The 25,233-nt window shown below is 62.7% G+C and overlaps 1 protein-coding gene across 22 annotated transcripts in view; it reads right to left on the reverse strand.

Moving 5' to 3' along the window:
* Window positions 1-3,974: 3,974 nt before the first annotated feature.
* Window positions 3,975-25,233, reverse strand: part of TSNARE1 (t-SNARE domain containing 1) — a 102,784-nt gene continuing 81,525 nt past the window's right edge. For 13 of the 22 annotated variants that reach the window (XM_034668690.1, XM_034668688.1, XM_011227901.3 and 10 more), the window contains 4 exons: window positions 24,642-24,803; window positions 14,232-14,304; window positions 12,390-12,848; window positions 3,975-5,170 (listed from right to left, as the gene is read on the reverse strand). In XM_034668690.1, coding sequence (XP_034524581.1) covers window positions 4,581-5,170; window positions 12,390-12,848; window positions 14,232-14,304; window positions 24,642-24,803 — 1,284 coding nt within the window. In that variant the 3' untranslated portion in view covers window positions 3,975-4,580. Of the gene's footprint in view, window positions 5,171-6,691; window positions 7,439-7,514; window positions 7,534-8,671; window positions 8,755-11,507; window positions 11,785-12,389; window positions 12,849-14,231; window positions 14,305-24,641; window positions 24,804-25,233 lie in introns of those variants that run through there. The other 9 variants (XR_004627955.1, XR_004627954.1, XR_004627956.1 and 6 more) reach the window with 9 other exon arrangements.

Below are 25,233 nucleotides of genomic sequence, written 5' to 3' on the forward strand. Positions count from 1 at the left end.
TTGTTATCTCTCCAACTGCTCCTGCTTTCCCATTTTTCACTCCACAGCCCCGTCACACATGGAGTGGCCTCCAAATGTGAGGTCACGTGGGCCCCTCATTTCGTGGGCCGCTCCAAGGCCCGCCTGGCCCCTTCCCTCTGTGAAGGGCCTTTGCCAGTCTGGGATCTCAGGCCAGCCCTGAACTTGCTTCCCACTCCAGCACTTTCCATCAGGGCAGCAAGGCAGGTGACGGCGGGTCGGGAACAAGACCAGTTCCTTTGCTGCGTTTCTGCAAGGCAGCAAAACACGTAAGCGGTGGGTTTCCACGTTACACTGCTCTACAGCAGGACAGCCGTCCTCCAAGAGCCGATCTGCCCAGCTGCCCGCACGTCCCGCGGCAGCTCAGGACTGAGACGCTCCAGGCTTCCTCACCTGGGAAGGCAGCGCCACAAGGGGACCAGGGGAGAAACTGCAGTCCTGACAGGGGCTCCAGGACTGCCCCAGACGTCACCCCTGCACCATGCAATGCACCCCAGACTCTCAGGTTTGCCATCCATACGAGGGGAGTACTGAGGTGACCTGTAGCATCTTCCAGCCTCAATGAAAACCATCCCTGCCCCTCCAGCCTCCGGAACACACCGTCGAAGGCCCTGCAGTCAAGCCACAGGCTGTCTCCTGTCACGGACACCAACACCTTCTAGATGTCCCACATCGGGACTGCGTCTTCTCTACCCCACCGGGCCCTTCTGGAACCCTCCCTGGTGTCAGTCCCCACAGCCTTCATGGGCTCTCCTCCTCCGCGGGACTGCTCCTGCCTTCTCTCGCCCCCGTTCCCATCCTCCCACACTGGATCCTCAGGGCCCTGTCCCCGTCTACACCGCTTCCCCCCTCGGGCCCCACAGCCCCACTGACCCCTGCGCTGGGACAGCCCGCTCAGCCCATTGCTCCGGAGCACCCGCTGCCGGGCCCATGGGCACCTGGTACGGGACCCTGACCCTGGCTTTACCCCCCCACCTGCTCATGGCCGTTCAGAGTCTGTGCTGCTGGGGAGAGTGTCCAAGCAGGGCAGGCTCTGAGGCTGGCGGCCGGCACTGACCCCGCCTCAGTCCCGTCTGGGAGGGGTGGCCGTCCTCTCGCTGCCTGCTTCACACGCTCCCCAAGATTTCCCTTCCGGGATCCTCTGACTCTGACTGGCTCCTGTTTAACCCAAGACCTCAGACCCCTTCCTCGAGGCTCTTGAGGCTCCCCTGGTGCACCCCCGAGAGGAGCTGCCAGACCCCAGAACCAGCTGGGCTCCCCCGTGCATGAGCACCCCCACCCTCCAGGCCAGCCAGGGGCTCTGTTCTCCCTGCGGCGTTGCCTGGCCTCCTCGTGCACCCCGACCCGTGGTCTGCTGACAGGCACCTGCTGCCCCCTCATGCTCCTCCTCAGGCTGTGTCCGCGGCACAGGGCTCCAGCCACGGAGGCCAAAGGGCACGGCCTCGGAGGCCGACGGACCCGGAGACACCACCTCTTAGGCCCCTACTCGTAAGCCCGCAGCAGGGATAGAGGCTGCTTTTCCCCAAGCTCAGCCCTGATTCTCCGCCAGCCCCTCCCCTCCCACCTGCTCTCCGGGCCTCGCCGACATCTGCCACATCGTCTTAGGGCCTCTGCCCACACCCTTCACTAGCAAGGCCACCCCCCCGCTTCGGGGGCACTGGGTCCTACCGCTGGCTCCCACGCTGGGGCTTCTGGCCACCCGTTTTAACTGCCAGCCAACGGGATGAGAGCTAAGCAAGGAATCCTGAAAGGAGTGGACGCACCTTCTTAATCCCTCCTCTCCCTCCCACCACTGGAGCATGGGCGCAGTGGCAGGAGTCCTGCAGCCATTCTGGACCATGAGCACGTGGCGGAGCAGGGACCGCAGGCCGTGCTAGATCGCCAAGCTCAGAGAGCTTCGAAGTCATCAAGCCTGTTTTCTCCAAAACATGCCATCTGGGTTTTCTGTCAGATAGGGCCAAATCGAGTTTCAGCTTACACACCGAAAACATCCACCCCGCCTGCATTCACTCGCTTAGTGTTGTTCCTACAGCCGACCGTGAGCTCTGGGAGGAGAGGCTCCTGGTCTGCCTCGGTCACTCATGCACCTTCCGCCCCTAGTACAGAGCCAGGGCCACAGGACGCTCATGACACGTATGATGAAAATGACGGGTCAGGGCTCTAGGTGACCAGGGCCAGGGCCCAGAGTATAACTAGGATGAAGGCTCAGAGTGTGACCGGGGTCAGGGTCCACAGTGTGACCAGGGTCAGAGCTCAGAGTGTGACTGTGGTCAGGGTCCAGAGTGTGACCAGGGTCAAGGCTCAGAGTGTGACTAGGGTCAGGATCCACAGTGTGACCAGGGTCAGGGTCCAGAGTGTGACCAGGGTCAGAGCTCAGAGTATGACCAGGGTCAGGGTCCACAGTGTGACCGGGGTCAGGGCTCAAGAGTGTGACCAGGGTCAGGGTCCACAGTGTGACCAGGGTCAGGGTCCACAGTATGACCGGGGTCAGGGTCCACAGTGTGACCGGGGTCAGGACTCAGAGTGTGACCAGGGTTAGGGTCCAGAGTGTGACCGGGGTCAGGGTCCAGAGTGTGACGAGGGTCAGGGCTCAGAGTGTGACTAGGGTCAGGGTCCAGAGTGTGACCGGGGTCAGGGCTCAGAGTGTGACCAGGGTCAGGGTCCAGAGTGTGACCAGGGTCAGGGCTCAGAGTGTGACTAGGGTCAGGATCCACAGTGTGACCAGGGTCAGGGTCCAGAGTGTGACCAGGGTCAGAGCTCAGAGTATGACCAGGGTCAGGGTCCACAGTGTGACCGGGGTCAGGGCTCAAGAGTGTGACCAGGGTCAGGGTCCACAGTGTGACCAGGGTCAGGGTCCACAGTATGACCGGGGTCAGGGTCCACAGTGTGACCGGGGTCAGGACTCAGAGTGTGACCAGGGTTAGGGTCCAGAGTGTGACCGGGGTCAGGGTCCAGAGTGTGACGAGGGTCAGGGCTCAGAGTGTGACTAGGGTCAGGGTCCAGAGTGTGACCGGGGTCAGGGCTCAGAGTGTGACCAGGGTCAGGGTCCAGAGTGTGACCAGGGTCAGGGCTCAGAGTGTGACTAGGGTCAGGATCCACAGGTGTGACCAGGGTCAGGGCTCAGAGTGTGACCAGGGTCAGGGCTCAGAGTGTGACCAGGGTCAGGGTCCAGAGTGTGACTGGGATCAGGGCTCAGAGTGTGACTGGGGTCAGGGCTCAGAGTGTCACCCAGGTCAGGGATCAGCGAGTCGCTGGGTCAGTGCTCAGTCTGAGACTGGAGAAGCGTCAGCCTGTATCACAAGGAAGCAGTGTTCATAGCCAGCAGGGAGGTGAATGCCAAAGACAGGGCATCCTTAGTGACCAGGAACAGTCTATCCCCTCCACCCACCATGAAGATTAACAAGGCGTAAGAGCTGGCATGGAGACGGACCTGAGGTTTTAGAGTAGAAGGCAGGCTTCCCAGGGCAGGGCCGTCTGAGTCAGGCTGCCATGGACAGCAAATGGCACCATTTGCCCGCACAGAGGGAGAGGAGGCTGGGAAGGCAGTCGGGCCAGGTCGCAGGGAGCAGCTGGATGAACGGCTGAAGAGTTCAGGCTCTCTTCCGTAGACAAAGTGACTGACATGCTGCTGGTCCATGCTAAACATGGAAAACCAGAAGAGGGTCCGCCCAATGTGCCTGCGACACTAGTCTTGACCAGTGAGGCCCTGGGGTTCAGGGAGCCCTGCCCTCTCCCGCTGGCCCCAACAGCCTCCCGAGCTGCGTGGCTGCAGCTGTGTGAGAGGGCCGGGGGCGACAAGCTCCCTGAGGAACCCCACGAGGGGCACGGGAGCTCACAGATGGAGCAGATCGGAACACCCAGCAAGTGTGCAGGGCTCCCTGCGGGGGCTGGGCAGCCCGTCTGGGAGAACGGGACTGGGCTCCGCCTCGTTTGTCGGTGAGCATCATTACTGTTACTGTCTTTTTTTCGTTATTTTATGCTCATATGAGAAAAATATTTTTTTGCAAGGATATCAGTAGGTACAAAATGGCATCCCCCCCATACAGTACTGAGTCACCCAGACGCGTCCATGTGTCCATCACCCCACAGATGTAAAACCGGGCAGAAATGACTGCAGGCCCACAAGACGCGGTTCCCTTGGCAGAATCGAGGAAAGTGCTGGATCCCAGGCCACAAAGCCCACACATCAGGAGGAGGAGGCGGCGGCTTCGCGGGGGCACTCCAGGTCCAGGGAGCTATGCCCCGCAGCCGCAGGGAGGTGCCGGCACTGTCCTCCAAGGCACTCCGCAGCGGGTGAGAGCGCGGGATGGGAGTGGGGGCTGGGCTCTGCCAGCGCCCCTCTGCCTCCTGCAGCCATGACGTCCCTGAGTAGACTGCTGCTCAGGACCCACGGACCGGCCCCAGGGCCTTTCCCTGCACGTTGAGCACCACAGACAACGCCCATGAGGGTGTCTTTGTCCTCGCCGGCTCCGTCGAGGCCCCAACTCCGTCCCGCTGTCCCCCAGCCCACCTCCCGGAAGGGCCGGAGACAATGCTGTGTGCAGCCCTCCGGGGGCCAGACCCTAGACCTCCTCCTCCACCTTCAGGATCATCCCTGAGAAGACCTCCAGGCCCGGGTGGGGGCCCTGGGGGCTGCCCCGCGAGCCTCTGCCGGGCCCACAGGCCGCTCCGCCGGCAGGGGTGCCATCCACGACCGGAGGCGAGGTTCCCCGCACCGGGCCGGCCCCCACCAGCTTCTCGAGGGTCCGGGTGAGGGCCTCCATGCCATCGGCCAGCCGCTGGCTCTGCGTCACCAGGCTCTCCAGCAGCACGTTCTGCTGGGCCATCAGAGCACTCTGCTGCCGGGACCAGTGCGACAGCAGCGCACCCTGTCGCCGATGGGAGTCCAGCAGCCGCTGCTCAAACTCGGAGGCCTCCCCCGCGGGCCGCCCAGGGGGTGGGGGTGGCACAGTGGAGGGTGGGGAGGGCCCAAGGGCCCCTGGGAACGCAGCCGCAGGGGGCACCGAGGCTGGGGAGGCTGGTGGGGAGGGCGAGGAGGCGGATGCAGGGATAGCTCCTCGTAGATCCAAGGGGTCAGGTTCAGGCAGGCTCGGCCCATCCAGGGTCCGCAGGGGTAGCCACAGGCAGCTGGGGGCCTCATCTTCCTCGTCCGCTGGTGGAGGGAGACAGGCAATGTCAGCCTCCAGCAGCCGCGACTGGGGCAATACGTCAGAGGGACGGAGAGGTGACCGACGGGGGGCCCTCTGCACACAGAGCTACTTAGGTCTCCCAATGCCCTTCTGTGGTAGGCAGCAGCACCCATACGAGGAAACTAGGACTCACAGGGTGAGTGTTTCTCCAGTAACACTGAGGTCCAAACCTCAGCATGGCAACTGCAAAGCCTTGGTGCCCAGCCCCCATGCTGTCATTTGTCCTGACATCCACCCAGCTGGCCGCTGTCTATCCACCATCCTGTTTGTCCTTCTGTTCATCCACAATACCACCACTCATCTATCTGCCCATCAATTACTTCATCCAACATCCGTTTATCTTCTTCCTTCCTTTCATCCTCCTTCTTTATATTCATCTATCCATCCATCCACCCATCCATTTACCCACACCTCCGTCCGCCCATCCATCCACCCACCATCCCTCCATCCCTGATCCATCCATCCATCCTCCACATTTACCCACACCTTCGTCCGCCCATCCATCCACCCACCATCCCTCCATCCCTGATCCATCCATCCATCCTCCATCCACCCATCCATTTACCCACACCTCCGTCCGCCCATCCATCCACCCACCATCCCTCCATCCCTGATCCATCCATCCATCCTCCATCCACCCATCCATTTACCCACACCTCCGTCCGCCCATCCATCCACCCACCATCCCTCCATCCCTGATCCATCCATCCATCCTCCATCCACCCATCCATTTACCCACACCTCCGTCCGCCCATCCATCCACCCACCATCCCTCCATCCCTGATCCATCCATCCATCCTCCATCCACCCATCCATTTACCCACACCTCCGTCCGCCCATCCATCCACCCACCATCCCTCCATCCCTGATCCATCCATCCATCCTCCATCCACCCATCCATTTACCCACACCTCCGTCCGCCCATCCATCCACCCACCATCCCTCCATCCCTGATCCATCCATCCATCCTCCATCCACCCATCCATTTACCCACACCTCCGTCCGCCCATCCATCCACCCACCATCCCTCCATCCCTGATCCATCCATCCATCCTCCCATCCACCCATCCATTTACCCACACCTCCGTCCGCCCATCCATCCACCCACCATCCCTCCATCCCTGATCCATCCATCCATCCTCCATCCACCCATCTATTTACCTCTGCTTCTTGTCTGTCCGTCCGTCCATCCATCATCCATCCATCCATCCATCCCTCCCTCCCTCCACACATCCATCAATCCTTCCATCCATCCAGGCACCCATCCATCAATCTCTGGGTCCACTCCTCCAGCAAGTGGATGTTCCAGGAGTCTGAGAGGGTGCACCAGAGTTTCCCCAGGGCAGCAAGAAAAGCCCTGGACATGAAATCCTAGAGCCTAGGCTCCAAAACCAGCTCTGCTTCTTGAGAACTGTGTGGCTTTGGGAAACCCTTCTCTTCTCTGGACCTCCAGTCCCCAATGTCTGGCTGTAGGGCTGTCTAACCTTCCCTCTTGTCTGGGGCGGGGGGTCCACTGGCCAACTTCCCAGGGAAAACCTGGACCCGAAACATGGGCCTGTGCCGTGCCGTGTCTTGCGGGGCACTTGCCAACATGCCGGTGGAGATGAGTGGGAGGACACTCCTGCGTGGCAGCAACTGTGGGCTGGACCTCCCGGGCCCGAGCCTCACTCACCCCACCCATGGCGTAGGGATCCCGGCTTTGTGATGGAAATGGGACAGGGACAGTGTCACCCCAGAGGGCAGGGTCCAACGAGCTCCCTGGGGATGGCACAGGGTAGGGGGTCTGAGCCTGATGAGGTGTCCATGGACACAGGTGGCCACCCGTGCCGCCGCCGCCGCCTCCTGCTGCTCCTCCTCCTGTCACATCTGCCTTCTGCGGTCCCCGCATCTGCCGGTCCTTCCGATCCGGTGGCCCCGGGTATTCATGGAGGCAGCCACCTGCTGGCGTGTTGCTTCCCTCTCAAGATGCGGCTGCTAGTGAGGGCGCCAGGCAGACCCCGCCACTTGGAAGAGTTCCCATCAGAGAGAGGCCGGATCCTGAGCTTCGGGCAAGTCGGCCTTGCTGGTCATTTGCAACCTGTACCTTCCACTCCGGGAGGCTCGGGAAGGACCAAGCCTGGTGGAGAGGTCCCAGGTGGAGGCCCGGCTGCCCTCAGTGTGCGGCATGGTGGCAGGGGCCGTGGGCCTGGCAGTGGGCACCAAGTTGGCATCAGCCTGCCTCTGCTCCCATCCTGCAGACAAGACCTTGGTGTAGCCTGCTTCTTCTCCCAGTGCAGCATTCACCCGCTCTTGTGTGCAGCCGACCCTGTCACTGCGACTTCTCATTCTGAGGGCCGTTCATGGAGAAGAGGGGAAGCCAACACAGCTTTGACTTCCCAGAGACCCCAGGGAATGACAGCATCGTCTGCCTCCCTGTCCCTGGAGCGCTCTGCCCTGCTCCCGCCCACCACAGCCCCCACACAGTGCTCACACTCCAGCCTGCGCTGTCCTGAGCTTGCCTGCGTGGCTCCTCCTTTGGCCTCCGAGCACACCGTCCTCTCCACCAGGACAACCACTACTTGGCCTTCAAGCCGGAGCGTGCGCTCTCCCAGGACACTCTCCCCACCCCACCGGCCCAGGGCCCTCCTCTCACTGGCCTGGACCATCCACCCCCCCTCCCCCGGGGATGCCCACTCGCAGAGAGGCCGGCTCTATAGTGTCCATGTCCGTATGTCAGAACCCAGCACGGAGCAGTGGGCCAGTGAGTGAGTGAGGAGTGAGTGGAGGATGGCTGCCCAGCCCCCCGCCCCAGCTGGACCAAGGCCAAAGCCCGCCTGGCCAGATCAGTGCTCACACGGCAGTGGCGGGTCGGCACGGAGGCCCAGCCGTCAGTCCCCAGGGCTGCTCTAAGCCCCATCACAAGCAAATAAAGGCCTGATATTTGCTCTCGCTCCCTCTGAGCCAGCCAACTTGTCCCAAGCCAAGTTCTGATGGCTCCAAGAAGGAAGGGCCCATCCCAGCTCCAGACCAGGGCCAGGCCAGAGGCAGCCCCGAGCCACACAGGTGCCTGGGCAGCTGGTGCAGGAGCAGGGGGGTCAGAGAAAGGGGACACACACCACCAGAACCAGCTTGCCCTTCTGGGCAAAAGAGAAGCCACAGAGCTTTCTGGAGAGGCAGCCTCGCAAGTGTGCTCCTGGGCAACCATGGCAGTGAGATGCCCCGTGTGGGCCAATTCCCTCCCTCGAGCTTCCACTAAGCCAGCTGGGCAAAGGCCCTGGCCGTCCGCCTCAGCAGGGGTGCAGACAGCAGGCGGCGGAGCAGACCCCGCGGGCCTACCTTTCCCCTCCCCCACACCAGTCCCCCCTGGCTCAGAGAAGACCCTGCGGGCGTGCCCCTCCCAAGTACAGGGCAGGGCCTGAGCCTCCCAGGGAGACGGGACGGAGGGGGCCGCGGGCCAGCCGGGCTGTGCCCTCATACCGACTTACTTGGTGCCGGCTGGCTCCAGCCAGGAGCTCGCTGGCCGCCTGTGTGTGCGAGGACACAGCCTCAAGGCTGGCTTCAATACTATCTGCAAATCAAGACAATAGAAGGAATTACAGAGTGTGACCCTGAGGACACCCTGAGGGCGGGCCCCAGGGAGCCCAGGCTCAGACATGTGGGGAGTGAATGGTCGCTGCCCCCCTCGTGGTCACTAAGGCCCAAATGCTGGTTTCACTGGAGGCCAGGGGAGGACTCCAGCCTCCAGAGAGGCAGAGGCCACAGGGATGGGGCGCTGCGCCCCATGGCTAGCATGGGCACCGGTCACCAGAGCTGTCAGGAGGTGCCCCTGGGGGCAGGGGCAGCCCACTCAGGAAAGGGTAGAGGCCAGCCCAGACAAAAGCCTGGCTCTGTGACTTCTCTGCACCCTTGGACAGTCCTCCCGCTCCTGCCCATGACCTCTGCCTCAAAGGGGCCGAGGCCCTGTCTCTGCAGGTCCCGCAGAGCCGCTGCGAGGACCCCTGACTGGGTCTGGGAACAAAGGTGCAGGTGGTCGGGCCACAGTGCGCGCCGGCCCGTGGTCTCCAGACAGTGGCCGAACGGCTCGGACTTCAAAGTGGGGCCTCACGCACAGGCCTGGTAGGGGTGTCAACACAGCCCTAACCAGTCCCACCGGCGGCACGAGGCCCAGAGCAGCCCCAGGAAACCAGAGCATTCCACGCCGCGATGCCAGCAGTAAAAAGGCAGCATCGTGAAAACGTGCACGAAATTCATAACCACCCCACTCGGAACCCAAGGCCAGGCTGCAGGGACATGCAGAGCGATGGTGAGTTAAGACTGTGACATTCGCCCCCAGTAGGAACTGGGTTTAAATCCAGGTGAAGGACACGTCTACACTGTGTCCTCTTCCACCACCAGAGATCCTGGGAACGCTAGATGAGGTGAGCGAGTGACCACAGCAAGAGGCGCTCTCTGCGCAGCCCAGCTGCTGTTCCTGCTGCTGTTCCTGCCAGCTGCTACGAACACAGCACCACCTTCAGGAAGAGGCCACGGGACTCCAAGCTCACAGGGTTTCAGGGGCAGAAATAGTCCCATTCAAATTCTCCATCCCCCCTGCAGCATGACATGCTTGGGCGCCCCGGAGCTGAGCGGGGCGGCAGCCCCACGGCCCGCGGCAGAGAAGGCCCAGATGAACGCAGGCGCCACCAGAGCACGGCGTGCCCTCTGACCAGCAGATGGCTCTGAGGTATTGTCCTCTCTGGGTTCCCTCCCCACCACGCGCAGCCAGCCCCTCCACGAGGAGCCCCACTGGGAGGAGAGGCAGGATGGCTTCACCCCTTCTCATGCTGGGGCACCCTTGCTTCTCTCCCATGTGCAGCGCTGACCCCCAGGGTCCACCCAGGCCCCTGCTCCTGTCACAGCCCTGCGAACCTCGCACCCCTAGGCCGTGGGTGGCAGCAGCCGCACCCTGTTCCTGTGGAGGGGAGACAGGGACGCACAGGGCAGGAGCAGCTGCCCCCGTGCACAGGCAGACGGCAGGGTCTGGGCCGGAGCCAGGCACTGGGGGCCACGCTCCTAGCTGGTTCTCACCTCCGTCCAGCCACCGCACAGAGCCTGGGCTGCGCCGGCACCCTGCTCTCAGACTCCGACAAAGCCCCACTCTGGTCTGCACCGAGCACTGGCCCTGGGGACACTGTGGGCCCAGCTCTGATGGCAGGGGACTGCCTGGGGACACAAGCGATCCCAAAGCCCACCTCAGACCCAGAACCAACACGCTCAGCCGGCAGGGCACGCCCCAGGTCAGACCCAGTTCTGCCCTGGGACGTGGTCAGAGCAGACCCGCCCCCCACAGCCAGCTCCCTCCCCGAGGGGCTGCCGGGCAGGTGTGCGGCGCCCCACCACGTGGCCTGCAGCACGCGGACACTTCGTCAGCCCCGAACACAACTTCTGCTCCCTCCTGAAGACCCTGGGTTGGCCGGGGGCAGATCTGCAGGTGCAGGGGCTGCTCGGCGGCAGCTGGTCCTGCCGGGCCTGTGCTCTGGACACTACGAGGCATCCAGACTCCGGGCCAGGCCTCCGGGGACCGAAGAAAACCGCCTTCAGCGTTACTTCCCCAAACACTCAGAGAGAGCAGGGGATGCACCCCACGGCACAGCCAGAGAGCTGCCTACTCAGCCCCCCACGGAGACCCCACCACACTGCCAACTGACTACCCTCAGCCCCCGCGGCTGGCCGTGAAAGGCCCCTGCAGGCCCGACCCTGCCCAGGCCCTAGGCCAGCGCCAACCCAGATGCAGGGGCTGGTGGGACCTCCTCGGAGTCCCTGCTATCGCCTCCTACCCCAAATTCGGTTTGGTAGCCGCCTCCCTGACCCAAAGCTCAGCCCTGCCAGGGAGGTCCGGCCCCGGGCCACCCCCTCGCTCAGTCACTCACTGACAATCAGCACCGTCCCAGGATGGGCACCCCCAGGAGGAGCTCACAGCACTATGGGACCAGTCAGCTGGCTGCCCTGACAGAGGCGAACCCAGGGCTGCAGGGTCTAGGAAGGGGGTTCCTGGCCAGCAGGGCAGGCCGGGACATCTGTGCTGGACTGGACCCCACCAAAACCAGTTTGCTAAGCCAAGCACCGACGACCTTCAGGAAAAACACAGCTGCCAAATTCCTGCCCTGCTCCAGGGCTGGGGACGCGTGGGGTGGGTCTGGGTCTGGCTCTGCCTGTAGCAGAGTGTGGCGGCCTCCCCTGGCCTGCCAGGCTGGCCCCGTCCCAGGCCGTCTCCCATGCCCACGACCAAGGCCAGCACCCAGGGAACAGCAGCACGCCGGCACACATCTTCCCCGGGCCCACCAGAAGCCGCGCTGTGGCCCTCCGCTGGGGTGTTCGTGTGCAGGCTGAGTCCCATGGTCCGCTCTGTGGCCTTCAAGAGGGAGCTGGTCCTGCTCCAGGCTTCATCCCTGAGGGGCGTCCAGCAGCTCCCCAAAGCGAAGAGTCCATCTTGGCCGTGAGGGGTGTGTGCAGCCGTTGGGTGCGGCCAGACCAGGACGATCAGAGGTGTCTTGAGGAGGACGAGCGGCAGGAGGCGGCGTAGAAGGAGGCGGCACCGGGAGTCCGAGCCAGCACCACCCTGGAGGCCAGAGACGGCCGTGTGCGGCAGGGAAGACCACCAAGCACCCTATGCCTTCCTCACCAGGCGCAGACACTTCCAGCAAAGGGGGGCCCTACAGGGGGGCGCATGGGCTCAGAGTGTGGGGGGTCAGTATGCCCTAGGAAGCTGAGAGCCACTGGACGCTGCCCTGGTCTGGCCTGGGGGCTGAGTGACCCCAGGGAGAAGGGCCCCCATAATGAGAGCACAGGAAGGGGTCAGGGGTGGTCCCCCTCCTCCACACCAGGAGAGTGGCACCGGGTGGGGACAGGGAGGGGAGTGTGACCCCTTGTCCTCTGCTCCCTGAGCCTCTGGAGGCCCTTGGCTGGGCTACATCATGGTGGGGGGACCCCCAGAAGGGCTCCCAGCTTGGGGCCAAAATAAGCCTGACTCTGAGCCCAAGCTCCTCTGTTCCCCAGGCAGGCAGGCCCCTCCCTGACTCCAGGCTCAGTTTCCCATCTAGAAGCAGAGAGGTACTACGTGCGTGGTCAGACCTATAGGCCTCCAGCTGCCCCGAGGGTCCTGGTCCCTGGGGCCCTTCTTCACTGGAACCCCAGAACAGGGGCAGGCCTGGGGGGCCCACTTACTTGGCAGGGGCTCGGCAGCCTGGCCCTCGCCTAGGGGGGCTGGGGCTGAAAAGGTCTCGGCCACCATGCACTCGACAGGGGTGAGGATGAGGCCGGGGGCCCGCGGGCGCTCCGCCAGTTTCTTGCGCACCGCCCCACGCAGGTCCCGCCACTTGTGCTTGAGGTCACCCAGGTCCCTCCGGCAGTAGCCCAGCGCGTTCACCGCCTGCAGGATCTTGTTCCACACGCGGTGCTTCCGGGACGGCGTGCCCCGCAGCGCCCCAAACAGCAGCGGGTAGTGGCGTGTCACCCTCTGCACCAGCACCTCCGTCTCCTGGGGGCTGAAGTTGGGCTTGCGCGTCTTGGTGCGGGAGTGGGGGCCCTGCCGCAGGGGTGCACAGCCCAGCCCAGGCAGCAGGGCCGCCACGGCTGGCTCTGGGCTGGAGCTCTGCCGGCACGTTGCCTTGCTGCTGCCGGACCCTGGAAAGGCACCAGAGGCTGAAGGAGCAGGCAGAGGCCGGCGGCCAGCTGGGGAGCGGACGGGCCGGGGCCGGGCCCAGCCGAGCACTGCCAGTCTCACGGCCTCCACTGTCCCTGCAGAGGGGCACACAGGCCCCTGCCCATCATCCATCACGGTCAGATCACCCACAGCAGCACATGGTGGGTCCTGAGGTCTCAGCTGCTCTCGGCCCCCGGTGCCCCACTCCAGGTGCCCCCAGGTCCACAGGCCCTGACCACGGTGGCGAGTCAGCCTTGCCTGCCCCTCTTCCCCTCTGCTCCTAGAGACGGCCCCTCCCGACCAGTCTGTCACTGGGACTGAGTGGCCATCTGGGTGACATCTGGAGTGGACAGAACACTCCGCACGCCACACCCGGAGACAGCCAGCCAGAGGTGGGAGTGGCTGCAGCAGCTGCGCCGAGGCCGGCAGGGGCACGAGGCAGGAGGACGTGCAGCCCAGGCAGGGGCCTATGGAAGGCAGCGTGAGAGCGTGCTGGGGCAGCCCAATGCACAGCCTCTGAGCACAGCCCTGCACGCGGCCCCGGCTCTGAGAACGAGCGAAAGGCAAGCGTGCTGGACAGCAGCCCCGGGAGATAGCAGCCGCCCCACCCCATTCCTTCTTCTCCTGGGGGTGCAGCACAGCCAGGGGGATGGCCAGGCTGCCCTGCGGGAAGCAGGACGCACACGGACCTCAGAACCTAGGAAGGGGGAGCAGAGGCTGGCTAGAAGCTGACCGTACTGGCCGGTGTCTGGTACTGGGAGTCAGCCCCACGTTTCTGGGCCCAAGAACCATGGTTCCTACACCACCCACTCAGGGCTCCCAGGTACTCGGGGCAGTAGCAGGAAGAACCACGTGGCCACCTGGGGTGGAAAGGCCAGGCTGGGTGGGGCTGAGGTCCTCATGTGGAGGGAACACAGAAACCAGGGAAATGGGCTCAGCCTGGTACAGTCCTGCCCCCACCACACCCATTTCCTGAGACATGCCGCTAAAAGGTGGCTCTGGGCTCCACACGTCCAGTGTTCTCTGCTGTGTCACCCGCTGCAGTCTTGACCCCTCCCCCAACCAAGACAGTTTGTCCTCACCCTGGGGAGTCCTTGGGTGGGAGGAAGGCCCGGGGGGGAGGCATGGAGGCCCAGACTCTTCAATGAGCCATGGGTGGGCCACCCTCTTGCATGAGCCTCCCCAACCCTGGCCTTCCTGAGGGTCTGGGGGGACCTGGGGGCATGGAGAGGGAGGGCAGCAGAGGCTCAGACCTCCAGAACCGCCCTCGCTCTTGCTCATCTGAGAGGCAGCCCTGCCTATACCTGGGGGAAAGGGCATGTGGCTGTGGGGCAGGTGGTTCAGAGGGTAGCACAGGTACCCACCAATGGCATCTCCTTGCTCTGACACCATGGAGGCCAAGTCCTTGATGATCTGATTTACATCCAGTAAGTCACTCTGTGGAAACAAGAGGGTAGCCATTAGGTGCAGTGATGAAGGGCACAGCCATCAGGAGTGCTGAGTGAAAGCCAAGAACCAGGAACAAGCCTGGGTCACCCCTCCCCGCCAAGTCAGAGACAGGGCTGGGATCTGAATATTCTTTCCTGATCCCAAGGCCAAACCCCAAGCTCCCTGGGTATCCCAAGGCTGGCCCCTGCAGGACTGCAGTCAAGTGCAGGGCAGCGTTGCCAACACCGTCCACACCTCCTACAGGCCTGTCAGTCCTGTAGATACCACTTATTCCCCGTACTTGCTTTGGGGATCCTTGACTGAAGGATGGTATCTTTCCCTCTCTGTACACCCAGCCCCTGGCACAAGCCAGCACACAGCTGCTGCTCAATTAATCCTGAAGGAGTGGGGTGGGTAGTAGATGGACAGATGGATAGAGAGATGGTGGATGGATGGTGGGTGGATGGATGGATGAATGGTGGATGGATGTATAAGTGGATGTATAGGTGGATGGATGGACAGTGGATGGGTGAATGGATGGATGGGGTGGATAAATGGTAGACGGATAGATAGTGGATGGGTGGATAGACGGATGGTAGATTGGTGGACAGGTGGATGAACTGATGGATGGATGGATGGATGGACAGGAAGATGAATGGATGGATGGATGGATGGATGGACAGGAAGATGAATGGATGGGTAGATTGATGGATGGATGGATGGTGAATGGGTGGGTGGATGGATGGGTGGGCGGATGGATGGTGGATGGATGGGTGGATGGGTGGGTGGCTGGATGGATGGTGGATGGATGATGGGTGGATGCATAGGTGGATGAATGGATGGATGGGTGGATAAATGGTGGATGGGTGGATAAATGGTGGATGGGTGGATGGATAAATAGTGGATGGATAGGTAGTGGATGGATGGATGGCAGATGGGTGGATAGGTGATAAATTGATGGATGGATGGGTGGATGGATAGATGGACAGGAAGATGAATGGATGGGTAGATGGATAGATGGATAAATGGATAGATGGGTGGGTGGATGGATGGATGGGTAGATGGACAGATGGATGGATGGGTAGATACATGGATGGATAGATGGATGGATGGACGACAGACTGATGGTGGATGGATGGCAGATGGATGGATAGTGGATGTGTGGTAGACGGTGGACAGACGATAGATGGATGGATAAATAGTGGATGGATGGGTGGATGGGTAGATACATGGATGGAGGGATGGATGGAGGATGGGTGGATGGTGGATGGATGCCAGTCCCACTGCCATGGAAAGACTGAGTGGCTTCAAGAAGCTAGTGAACAGGGTAAGTAGAAATTTGGACCAAGAGAATTTGGGGTATCCCGCTTAAGCATGCCTTGCATCCTCCACGTTGCCCAATTGTCTTATCTCCATTTGCCAACAAAGTAGCAGTGATGCTTGTGAGGGCCGTGGCCACATTATTCACGGGCCACATGCCTGGAGCAATGCTGGGGGCAAGTCACACACCACCATCATACTTGGCAGCATCCCTGAGGCCAGGCCACAACACCCACCTGACAGTAAAGGTTGTGGACACTCAAGGGGGTCCCTGACCTCAGAGCCTCCGAGAGAGAGGGGTGGCTGGGACTGGCATCTGTGCCCATTGGCTCCAAGGCCACCCTTCTCTTGAATGCCACTTTGCAGGGGACAGCTCCTCCACTGGCCAGAGAGGTAACCCTGGGCAAGACTGTTCACCTCGGGGCCAGATTTCCTCATCAATCACAGGAGCAAAACGAAAGCTTCCTCCCTGGGTGCCTGGCATGTGGCCAGGATTGAGCTCAAGTCAGGAAAGTGAGAGGGGCGGGGGAGGCGAGGGTGCGAACCCTACCCCAGGCCCACCCTCTCTACAGCTCATTCTAGAACCTGGATCGATTTCCACGAGGGTCATTTCACCCACTGCAAAATATTACGGGGAAATTCATTTTCTTTTTAGAAGTGTTCTGGGAAATGAACCAATTAGCATGATCTTAAACCCACGTGTACTATCAATTGCAGGTCAATTACAGGCTTAATCACAGTGCAGGGCCGGCGGCCATTCTAGAAACAGGGCCCATGGCTGGGAAGCCTGTGGGTCTCCGCTCTGGAGGACGGCGGCCGATGAGTGGGTGCCGGTGGCCCCAGGCCTGAGCCCATTCCTGGGAATCCTGAGTGAGGGGAGTGAGGCCCCAGCTGGGGAGGCCAAACCAAGGCTCCACCCTGAAGTCGAGACATCGAGGTCACAAGACAAAGGCTGCAGGCTGGGCAAGGTCTCAGTCCCACTGCCTCACTGCCCAGATTTCCAGGTTTCTGCCCCAACCCCGTGGGAGGCTGGGCACAGGCCAGCCACACCCCACCTCCGGCTTGGTCATAGAGGCCTCTCTCACTGAGGCTCGTCTGGGGGCCCTGAGCCTGGCCCTAGGTGCACTTGGACTCTGAGACTCTTAGCTCCTCTAAGGTGACTCAGTCTCCCCGCGCTGTATGTGAGCACACCTGCCGGCACCCCCACTTTGCAGACAGTGCAGACGGGGAAGCCAAGTCACCAAGACGTTAAGGGTCTCTCCCAAGGGATGTGACTGATCAATGTTGGAGCCAGCAATCACACCTGAGTTTGGGCTGGCCTACCCCAGGTCACTACCCACCCAGACCTCACAGCTGTGGGGCACCCCTGGCAGTCACGACACCTGGGAGTCAGCACACAGGGAGGTCACATGGCACAGCTGCCCACACGGGCAGGATTCATGGGTGTGCACTCTTGTCCCATGGGCAGGGGCAGCTGGGGGCCACAGCTGCCTAGGGACACAGCCTCACTCAGCAAAGGAGAGGCCAGGGAGGGGTGTTGTGGAGCAGGGGACCCAAGCCCAGCACGCTCCCAGGGGCCTGGGACTCTCAGGCTGCCAGCCAGGGGAGAGGCGGCCTCCGTACAGCACAGCAGCGGTGCTCACTCTTCCCTGAACGGCGTAGCACTGGCCCCAACAACCTGGGATGGCCAGGACGGAACACGGTGTCCCCAGTCTGGCTCACGCTCCGGACTTTGGGGGAGGCCTCCCTGAAAGATGCAGTGGCCAAGGCAGTTTTCCGGCTTCTTGCTGCCAACACACTAGGACCACCGCTGTGGCCGGCTGTGCAGACGTTCTCCACCAGGGCCTGACCCCTCCCAGGCAGGTTTCTGCAGGAAGCCGTCCTCTGAACACCGCCAGCAGCCGTCACCGGCCCGCCCACCTCAAGCTGGGGTGCCCCGTCCAGGTCCCTACCATCACCCCCAACCACACTGTAACACCTGCCAGGCCCACACATGGGGCCCTGCCCAGAGTAGGACAGAGCCGGGGGGGCCACGACCTGGGCTTCCTGTCCATGCCCGGTTGGCCCAGCAGACAGGCCACCTGGAGCAGGCAGCCCCTGGTCGGGTGGTGTGAGCGAAGATGCACGGGCACTTGCCATGTTCCAACTCTCAGAGCCCTCAGTGCGCCAAAAGCAGCAGTGCGGAGGAGGGGGAACCCTACACGCGGTGACCCCCCCTGGACCGTGCCTCAGGGACACCCGCACCTCAGGGCTGCCCGCATCTCAGGGCTGCGCACCTGGGAGGTTCCCACTCCCTGGCCTCTTGGCAATCCAGGGCACTTGTCACACACACGCTTCTTTATCCCAGGCCTCCCACTTTTCAAAACGCCCGACACGCAGACCCCTGACCCACACCAGCCTCCAAGCTGATGCTGCAGGAACAAGGCCAGCCCTCGTCCCCTGCAGACCGTCCTGAGGCCCTGCTTCACCCCCAAGATCCACGACCCACGACCCTCTGTCAGTGACACAGTAACATCCTCATCTTCAACAGGAGCTCAGGCTGGGCTCCTGGGAACAGTGACACTAAGAACCACCCCCCCCCTTTGCTGTTATGGAAAATGCTTTCTGCAGACAACCCCTTCTCCAGGGGACTTTTCCCCATGTGTGACAGACCCAACGGCACCCCGCTGTTCACCCTGGACAGGACCCCTCGCTCCCACTCTGTGCCTCCTACAAGGTGAGCGGAATGCTTGCTCATCCCCGACCTGTCAGGACAAAAGGCCTGGGAACCCACTTGGAGCTGAGTTCCTCTCCTCCCCAGGCCTGAGCACCCTCTGACCCAGAGAGCCCTCACCCAGCCCTCTGCCCCATGCAGCAGGACCCCGATTTCCCAGCTCTTGGGCTGCTTGCACTCTCTACTTCCCAGCATTCTCCGTTTTGTAAGACATCCCCCATCATAATAATCTTTTTGAAAAAAGACTTTCCCTGCTCAAAGCAGTAAGTAAGCTGTGTTGGGGAGGAATGAAGGATGAGAGGGTGTCCCAAGGCCCCATGTGTTTCAGCTGGTCTCCGCCAGGTCCGAGGGCTGCAGGACCGTGCGCAGGAGGACAGGGATGCTGCAAGGGGGCACACGTGACGGGCTACCCTCGGCAGGGAAGCAGACTACGGGGAGGGGCTGGTGAGCTTGGGGCTGCACACCCCTTCCAGACCCCTAGGCAGCAGCCTCCTGCAAGTCCCCGCCCACAGCTGCCCACTGTGCCTGGGCGGGGCGGGGGGGGGGGGGGGGGGAGCGGCAGAGAGGCGGTGCTCCGTGGAAGGGTCTTCACCCAGCTGTGCCGGCTCTCAGGTGTGTGCTTCCTGCGAGACAGCTCCCAGGCACTGGGACCTCCTGGGGGTGAGGGGTTTGTGTCTCATTCACCCCTGCATCCAATGGCCATCTGCAGAACGGATGGGGCAGTGAGATTAGGCCGGCTCTGGGGACAGAGGCTGCGATCTGCCAGGAGAGGAGGGCCCAAGAGAGGAGGTGCGGCTGGGCGGCCTCAGCGGCAGGAGGCTGCAGGCGGAACAGGAACATGGGGGCGCAGGCCCCTGGCAGGGATGGTGCCCCTCTAGTCACTGTGCCTGGACACCTGGGAACGCCTCAGCTCCTGCAGGAGGATGCCAAGGGCAGGTGGGGCCCAAGATGTCGGTCCCACCAGGAGCCTGGGTGGGAGCCACGTTCCGGCAGAAGCCTGGTCCTCGGTGTCCTGGGCCGGGGGCTTGGAGCCAGACTAGTCATGGGCCTGAAGGAAGGTGGGCCTGCACTGGGTGCCCAGAAGCCCCCCAGAGCTGCCCCAGGACGGCGCCCTCCAGGCACAGCAGGCGGCACCAGCTGTGGCACCAGAGCGCAGGAGAGTGGGCGACAGGGAGAGACTCAAAACACCTTCACTTAGTAAATGTTTAAATCATGCAATTATTTCCCTGACTGCTTCTAAAACTAGAACTCATTAAAAGCTCTCACGGAATCTTCTTTCTCCTCTACTGCTGGCACCGCGGAGTAACAACCTTGCACGGGACACAGTGGAACCTCAATGTGTGTGCATGCGTGTGCGTGCACGTGTGTGCACCTGTGTGTTCCCTTCACTTTCAGGAAAGAAAAGAAAGAAAACACACGGCACTGTTTCTATTACCCAAGCTCTTCTTATAATCAGGATCCTGGCAACCATCCACCCGGAACCAGAACTGCTCCAGCCAACGGAACACCAGGATTCACTGATTTGCTCACTTATTCATAGTCGTCAGCCACATCAACCCCCCACACCCCGCGTTCCGGCCGCACGGTGCCGACCTCAGGGAGGGGAGCTGGGCCAGGGGGCCCGGCCCAGAGGCCCCTCCTGCCCCTCCTCATCCCCAGCCTCCTCCCTCCTGGGCCTGCCTGGCAGCCATGGCAACAGAGCCGCTAATGTGCTGGGTCAGGGGACACCTGCTCCGGAGGGGAGCAGGGAGCACCAGCCCTCACAGGTAAGACCGGGTGAGGTGGGCTCAGCAGGGGGAGCCCAGTGCAGACAAGGCAGTCGGGCCCAGCGGGCTGCCCGGGTTGGGAGTGGACACACGACTTGGGCCCCAGCTCCGTCAACCAGCGGGGCTGTTACCTGCTGGCAATGGCTAGAGGCATGTGCCCGTTTCATTTGACCTCCCGGGGCCCCTGGGAGGCCAGGCACCGCCCCATCGTCCAGACAGGAAGAGCCAGCCTCAACCAGGATTAGGTAAGCGGCCGTAGGCAGGCAGAGCTGGGCCACAGGGCCACACCAGGCTCCTGGGCTCTGCACACCTGGGGGACCGCACCCTTCCCCCTCCAGGAGAGAGGCTGACGGAGAGGCAGGGGTCAGGCACGCCACCCGCCAGCACAGCCCTGCTCCTGAGTCAGACAGCCTGGGCTCACGCCCCGCTCTGCCACACACGAGCTGCACAGCCGGGCCAAGTGACGTAGCTTCTCGAAGCCTCCACATCGTCTCGGATAAAATTGGAACACAGGAGTGCTCACTCTCGCAGGGCTTTTGTGAGGGCTGATAAAATGAGGCATATAAATACAGGCAACGGAGCCCTCTCATTAAGTCACAGATCTGCCGTAGAGCCCAACACGCGAAACGTATTCATCCTTCCACCCACCACCCATCCGTCCGGCCCCCCATCCATCCACTCATCTGTCCCCGCCTCCAGCCGTCTCCCATCCACCCATCCCTCATCCTTCCACTCAGCCATTTACTTGTTCAATAAACAGTCATCGGGCACCCAGATCGTGTCGTGTGTCCTCTGGGGTAGGAACACTGCGATGACCACGACAGACGAGAGTCCCTGCCTCCACGGGCTCCGTTCCCGCGAGGAGAAAAATCACAGCAAGGTCACCCCTCATGTGGTGTGTTCGACAATGCAGGGGACTGGGATTTTAGATGGACAGCACCTGTGTCAAGACCCGACAGAAGGAAACAGGCGAAGCCGCTGGAGTGTCTGGAGGAACAGGGTCTGGCCAGAAACGCGCCAGTGTGCTCAAAGTGGAAGGGGACCAAGGGAAGTGTGTGTGCTCCACGGAACGGTACCGCGGGGCCTGGGAGCCACCCCAACACACCTGCCACGTTATTCCTAACAAGGCACCGCGGCACACCTCTGCCTTCATAACTGCCTTAACCAACAGGGCCGAGGTGAGGCCACGTGATGTCCAAGGCTGGGTCACAAAAGCAACCGGATCCTCCACGGGGAGAAACTGGGAGGAGCCTCGCACCTGGAGACAGGAGAGTCTTCCTTCCCCGGGAGAAGGCCGGCACCCTGCAAGGCCCCCCTCGCCGTTACTGCGTTGGCGCCGGGCTCTTGGCCGACCTCAGTGCCCTGGTGATAGCAGAGCCTCCCACCGGGGTGAACCCCTAGTCAGCAGTAGCCACACCAGGCCTGGCAGGATGTGAACTGGGGTGGAAACCGGGGGTGGAAACTGGGGCTGGGGTGTAAACTGGGGTGTAAACTTGAGGAGCTCCCAGGGAGGGGTGAGGCAGCCTGAGGGGGGTGTTGTGAGCTAGGCCCTGCCCCACCCACACCCACCAGGTCTGGCTCTGCCCAGGTGAGGCCCCTGCCCTGCCAGGCAGTCCAGCTGGCATAGTGTGGCATACTGTCACCAGGGGGCTAACAAATGGCTTTCACGCTCCCTTAACCCTTTCTACAGTCTCCAAGATTGGTGTCATGGTCCTATCATACAGATAGACTGAAGCTTCCAGAAGAGACCCCTCGGCACTCCCACATCCACGCAGTGGCATGGCTGGGGCTGGGACCCTGGGCCAGACCTCCACTTCCCCTCTGTGACCAAGAGCTGCCGAAGGCCAGCCAGCCCCTCCGCACAGGGGACAAGGAAGCTCCGGCTACATCCATAGCCACCCCTCCAGGCCCCGCAGGGAGACTGCCCTTCCTGCGGGCACCGGCTGGCTGCCCTGGTGGTGAGAGGCCACACTGGACCACAGGTGGTCTTGGCTGCAGCTGTGAGGACAACGAACAAGCCAACTTCCCGGAGCAGCCTCATTCCCAGGAGAAAGAAGTGAGGGGCCTCCTCGCCCGTAGCCTTGGAGCACGAGGCCCTGGACACATACCTTCTGCTCCTCAGGGGGAGGACACCTCCCAAGACAGGTGGCTCAGCCGAGGGCTCCAGATGCAGTTTCCCACAGCCCATCATCTGAGGGTCCCCGTTTCTGACAGCCCCACAGGACTAGGAAACGGGCTCAGAGAAGGGACCTCGGGCCAGAAGGAACATGAGAGTTTGCAGCCCAGAGAGCTGGCTCTGCCCAGACTGGCCATGGCCTTGCTGTGCGTGCCCCGCGGCGGAGGGCACAGGATGGGGGTACGCGGCCAGTGGGAATGGGAAGTGGGGACTCAGCCCTGCAGGCCAGACTCCTGGGAGGCGAAAGCCGAGGCCACAGAGGAGCAGGGGCTGGTCGGCAGCGCCGGCACTGGTTCCGGCACAGCTGCGAGGGAAGGACAAACCACTGAGGGGCAGCACACAGGCCTGGGGACTGAGCGGCCCACCACGCGGTCATCTGCCAGCCCACGGTGGGGAGGGACAGCAGACCCTGGACGCAGCTTACTTGGGTGCTTCAGCTGTCCTGCCTCCTCCCGCCCACGCCCAGTTAAAGCCTGAGCTCCCAGCAAGACAGGAACGTCCCTGGCCACTTCACAGACAGGGCCACAGACCAGGAGGCCACCGGCCATCAACACCCACCCCAGCAGCCCTGACACCCAGCCCCGAGGGGCCCTAGGAGGTTTGGGGTCACCCAGGTTATGACCCACCTAGGACCAGTGTCAGGAAGGGGCCCAGAGGCCAGCATGGCCATCCCTGGAGCAGTAAGCAGATACGAAGCACCCAGGCACAGCCCTCCACGCTGGGTGTCCCCAGAGCTCTACCTGCACACAGGTGCTTTCCCTCTCAACTCTAGTCTCCCCATGGAAACGAGAAGAGGCCCTCGTGCTATGCAGAGCCCAACCTGCAGACTATGTGGGAGACTGTCTGGGGCAGGGCTGTCTCAGGCCGGCCGCACAGTGTGGCCCTGCAGCCCTCCTTCCAACACTCCAAAGACTCGGGCAGCCATGACCGGAGCAGGCCAGCACTTCCCACAGGAGGGAATATGAGGCCCAGGGAGAACCTGGGACTGCCCCAGGCCATACTCAGTGATGGGAGGGTGGAGCCCAGGCTGGGAAAGCATGCTTCATTCAGGCCCAGGAGAGGCCGGGGGTCAGTACAGAGGACAGCTGAGTCCAGACCCCAGGGCAGTTGTGCTAAGAGTGCCTGTAAGCAGCCGTGGTCTGCAGGGCAGAGCAGGGAGGAGCAGGGTTGAGGGGAGCTGAGCTGGGCTGAGTGGGGCGGGGGTGAGCTGAGTGGGGCAGAGCAGGGCTGGGGGGAGTGGAGTGGGGCAGGCTGAGCAGGGTGGGGCAGAGTGGGGCTAGGTGGGGCAGGGCTGAGCTGGGTGGGGCAGAGCAGGGATGAAGGGGCTGAGCAGGGCTGGGGGGGCAGGGTGNGTGGGGCTAGGTGGGGCAGGGCTGAGCTGGGTGGGGCAGAGCAGGGATGAAGGGGCTGCGGGTCAGGGCCGAGTGGACTAGAGCAGAGTTGGGTGAAGTAAGGCAGTACGGGGCTGAGTGGGCCGAGCAGGGTGGGGCGGGGTTGGGTTACACTAGGCAAAGATGAGCTGAGCAGGGTGGAGCAGGGCGGAGTGGGGCAGGGTGGGGGTGGGGCAGAGTTGGGGGGGGCAGAGCTGGTCTGAGGGGCGTGGTGGAGCTGGGTGGGGCGCAGCTGGGAGGAGCTAGGCTGAGAGGGACCGAGCTGGGCAGGGTGGAGCGGAGTTGGTCCAAATGGGGCGTGGCGTAGATGGGTGGGGCGGAGCTGGGCTGAGTAGGGTGGGGCAGGGCGGAGCTCCCAAGGAGGCTGGCCACAGTGGTCCCCCTGCTGACCCCCACGAGGCTCTGAGGGCCGCAGAAGGAACTGGCTGAATTCAGGCAGGTCCCATGCTACTCCAGGTCCTAGATGGGCCCAGAGCCCCGGGCCCCTCCATCTCGGCTGACAGGGCCGATCGCCCCTGGCAAAGCCCACTCTCTGCCTAGTCACCACAGAGAGAACCAGAACAGGACCCAGGCCTGGGCTGCCCGATGCAGGAAGAACCCCACTCACACAGGTGTTCCTTGGAACCCCATTCTGGGGGCCCCTCCTGCAGCTTCGCTCTCAGAGGTGGGCCCCCATCTGCTTAGGAGCTCCTGACCTCTCCCAAGGGCGGCCCTCAGCCCACCCATGTCCTCACGCCCAGGGCCCTGCCCTCGGTCAGCAGCATCAGCTCCCTGGTGCCAGGACAAGGCCCCAGGGGGGAAGAGAATGCACCCACAGCTACACACGGGGGTGCCCGGGGGCTCGGGCCCCTCTGTTGGCAGAGCCAGCATCCCTGATGCGTTCTCGATGCACTTCCAGCACCCAGGGACAAGAGGCCAGTGGCAGCGTCACTCGCACCATCACACCCACCCCCAACACACTCACCAGCCCAGGTCCTCACCTCAATCTGCAGGATGGCCTCCTCACGCAGCCGGATGGCCTCCAGGTCCTCCTCCGTGATCTCTGGAAGCAGTACCTGCTCCTGGCCCTGCCACATGCTGTCACCCCCATTAAAGATCTTTTCATCATCAGGCAGCTCAGCAAAAGTGGTCTGGGGACTCTGCTGGCAACAGAAACACACCAGTTAGCGCAGTGCGCCCGGCTGCCACCCAGCCCAGGCCACAGCTTCACCCAGGGCTCATGGCAGGCAGCTCCCCATCTGGGCTAAGCTTCGGCTCTGGGCACCAGGGGCCTCCGGGGGTCAGCAGGCCCCCCAGCCCACGCTCTCAGAGGGGAGAGGACCCACAGCCCAGGTTCTGCAGCCCTGATGGGGGCTGCGGCCATGGGACCTCTGGCCTGCTGCGTGGGGGAGGTGCTCACAAGGCTGCTGCAGGAATCGGGGTTGGGCGGATGCCCCGAGCCCACCTCAGGCCATCCCAGACCTGGCTTCAGGGCACACTCGGCAGCCCCCCACCCACCCACCCACAGCCGTGCTGGAGCAGGGACTCCTCGCGTTCCCAGCTCTCGGTGACACCCGAGAAACACCCCTTCAC

The sequence above is a fragment of the Ailuropoda melanoleuca genome, chromosome 9 (assembly GCF_002007445.2).
Source record: "Ailuropoda melanoleuca isolate Jingjing chromosome 9, ASM200744v2, whole genome shotgun sequence".
In the NCBI taxonomy this organism is placed as follows: Eukaryota; Metazoa; Chordata; class Mammalia; order Carnivora; family Ursidae; genus Ailuropoda; species Ailuropoda melanoleuca.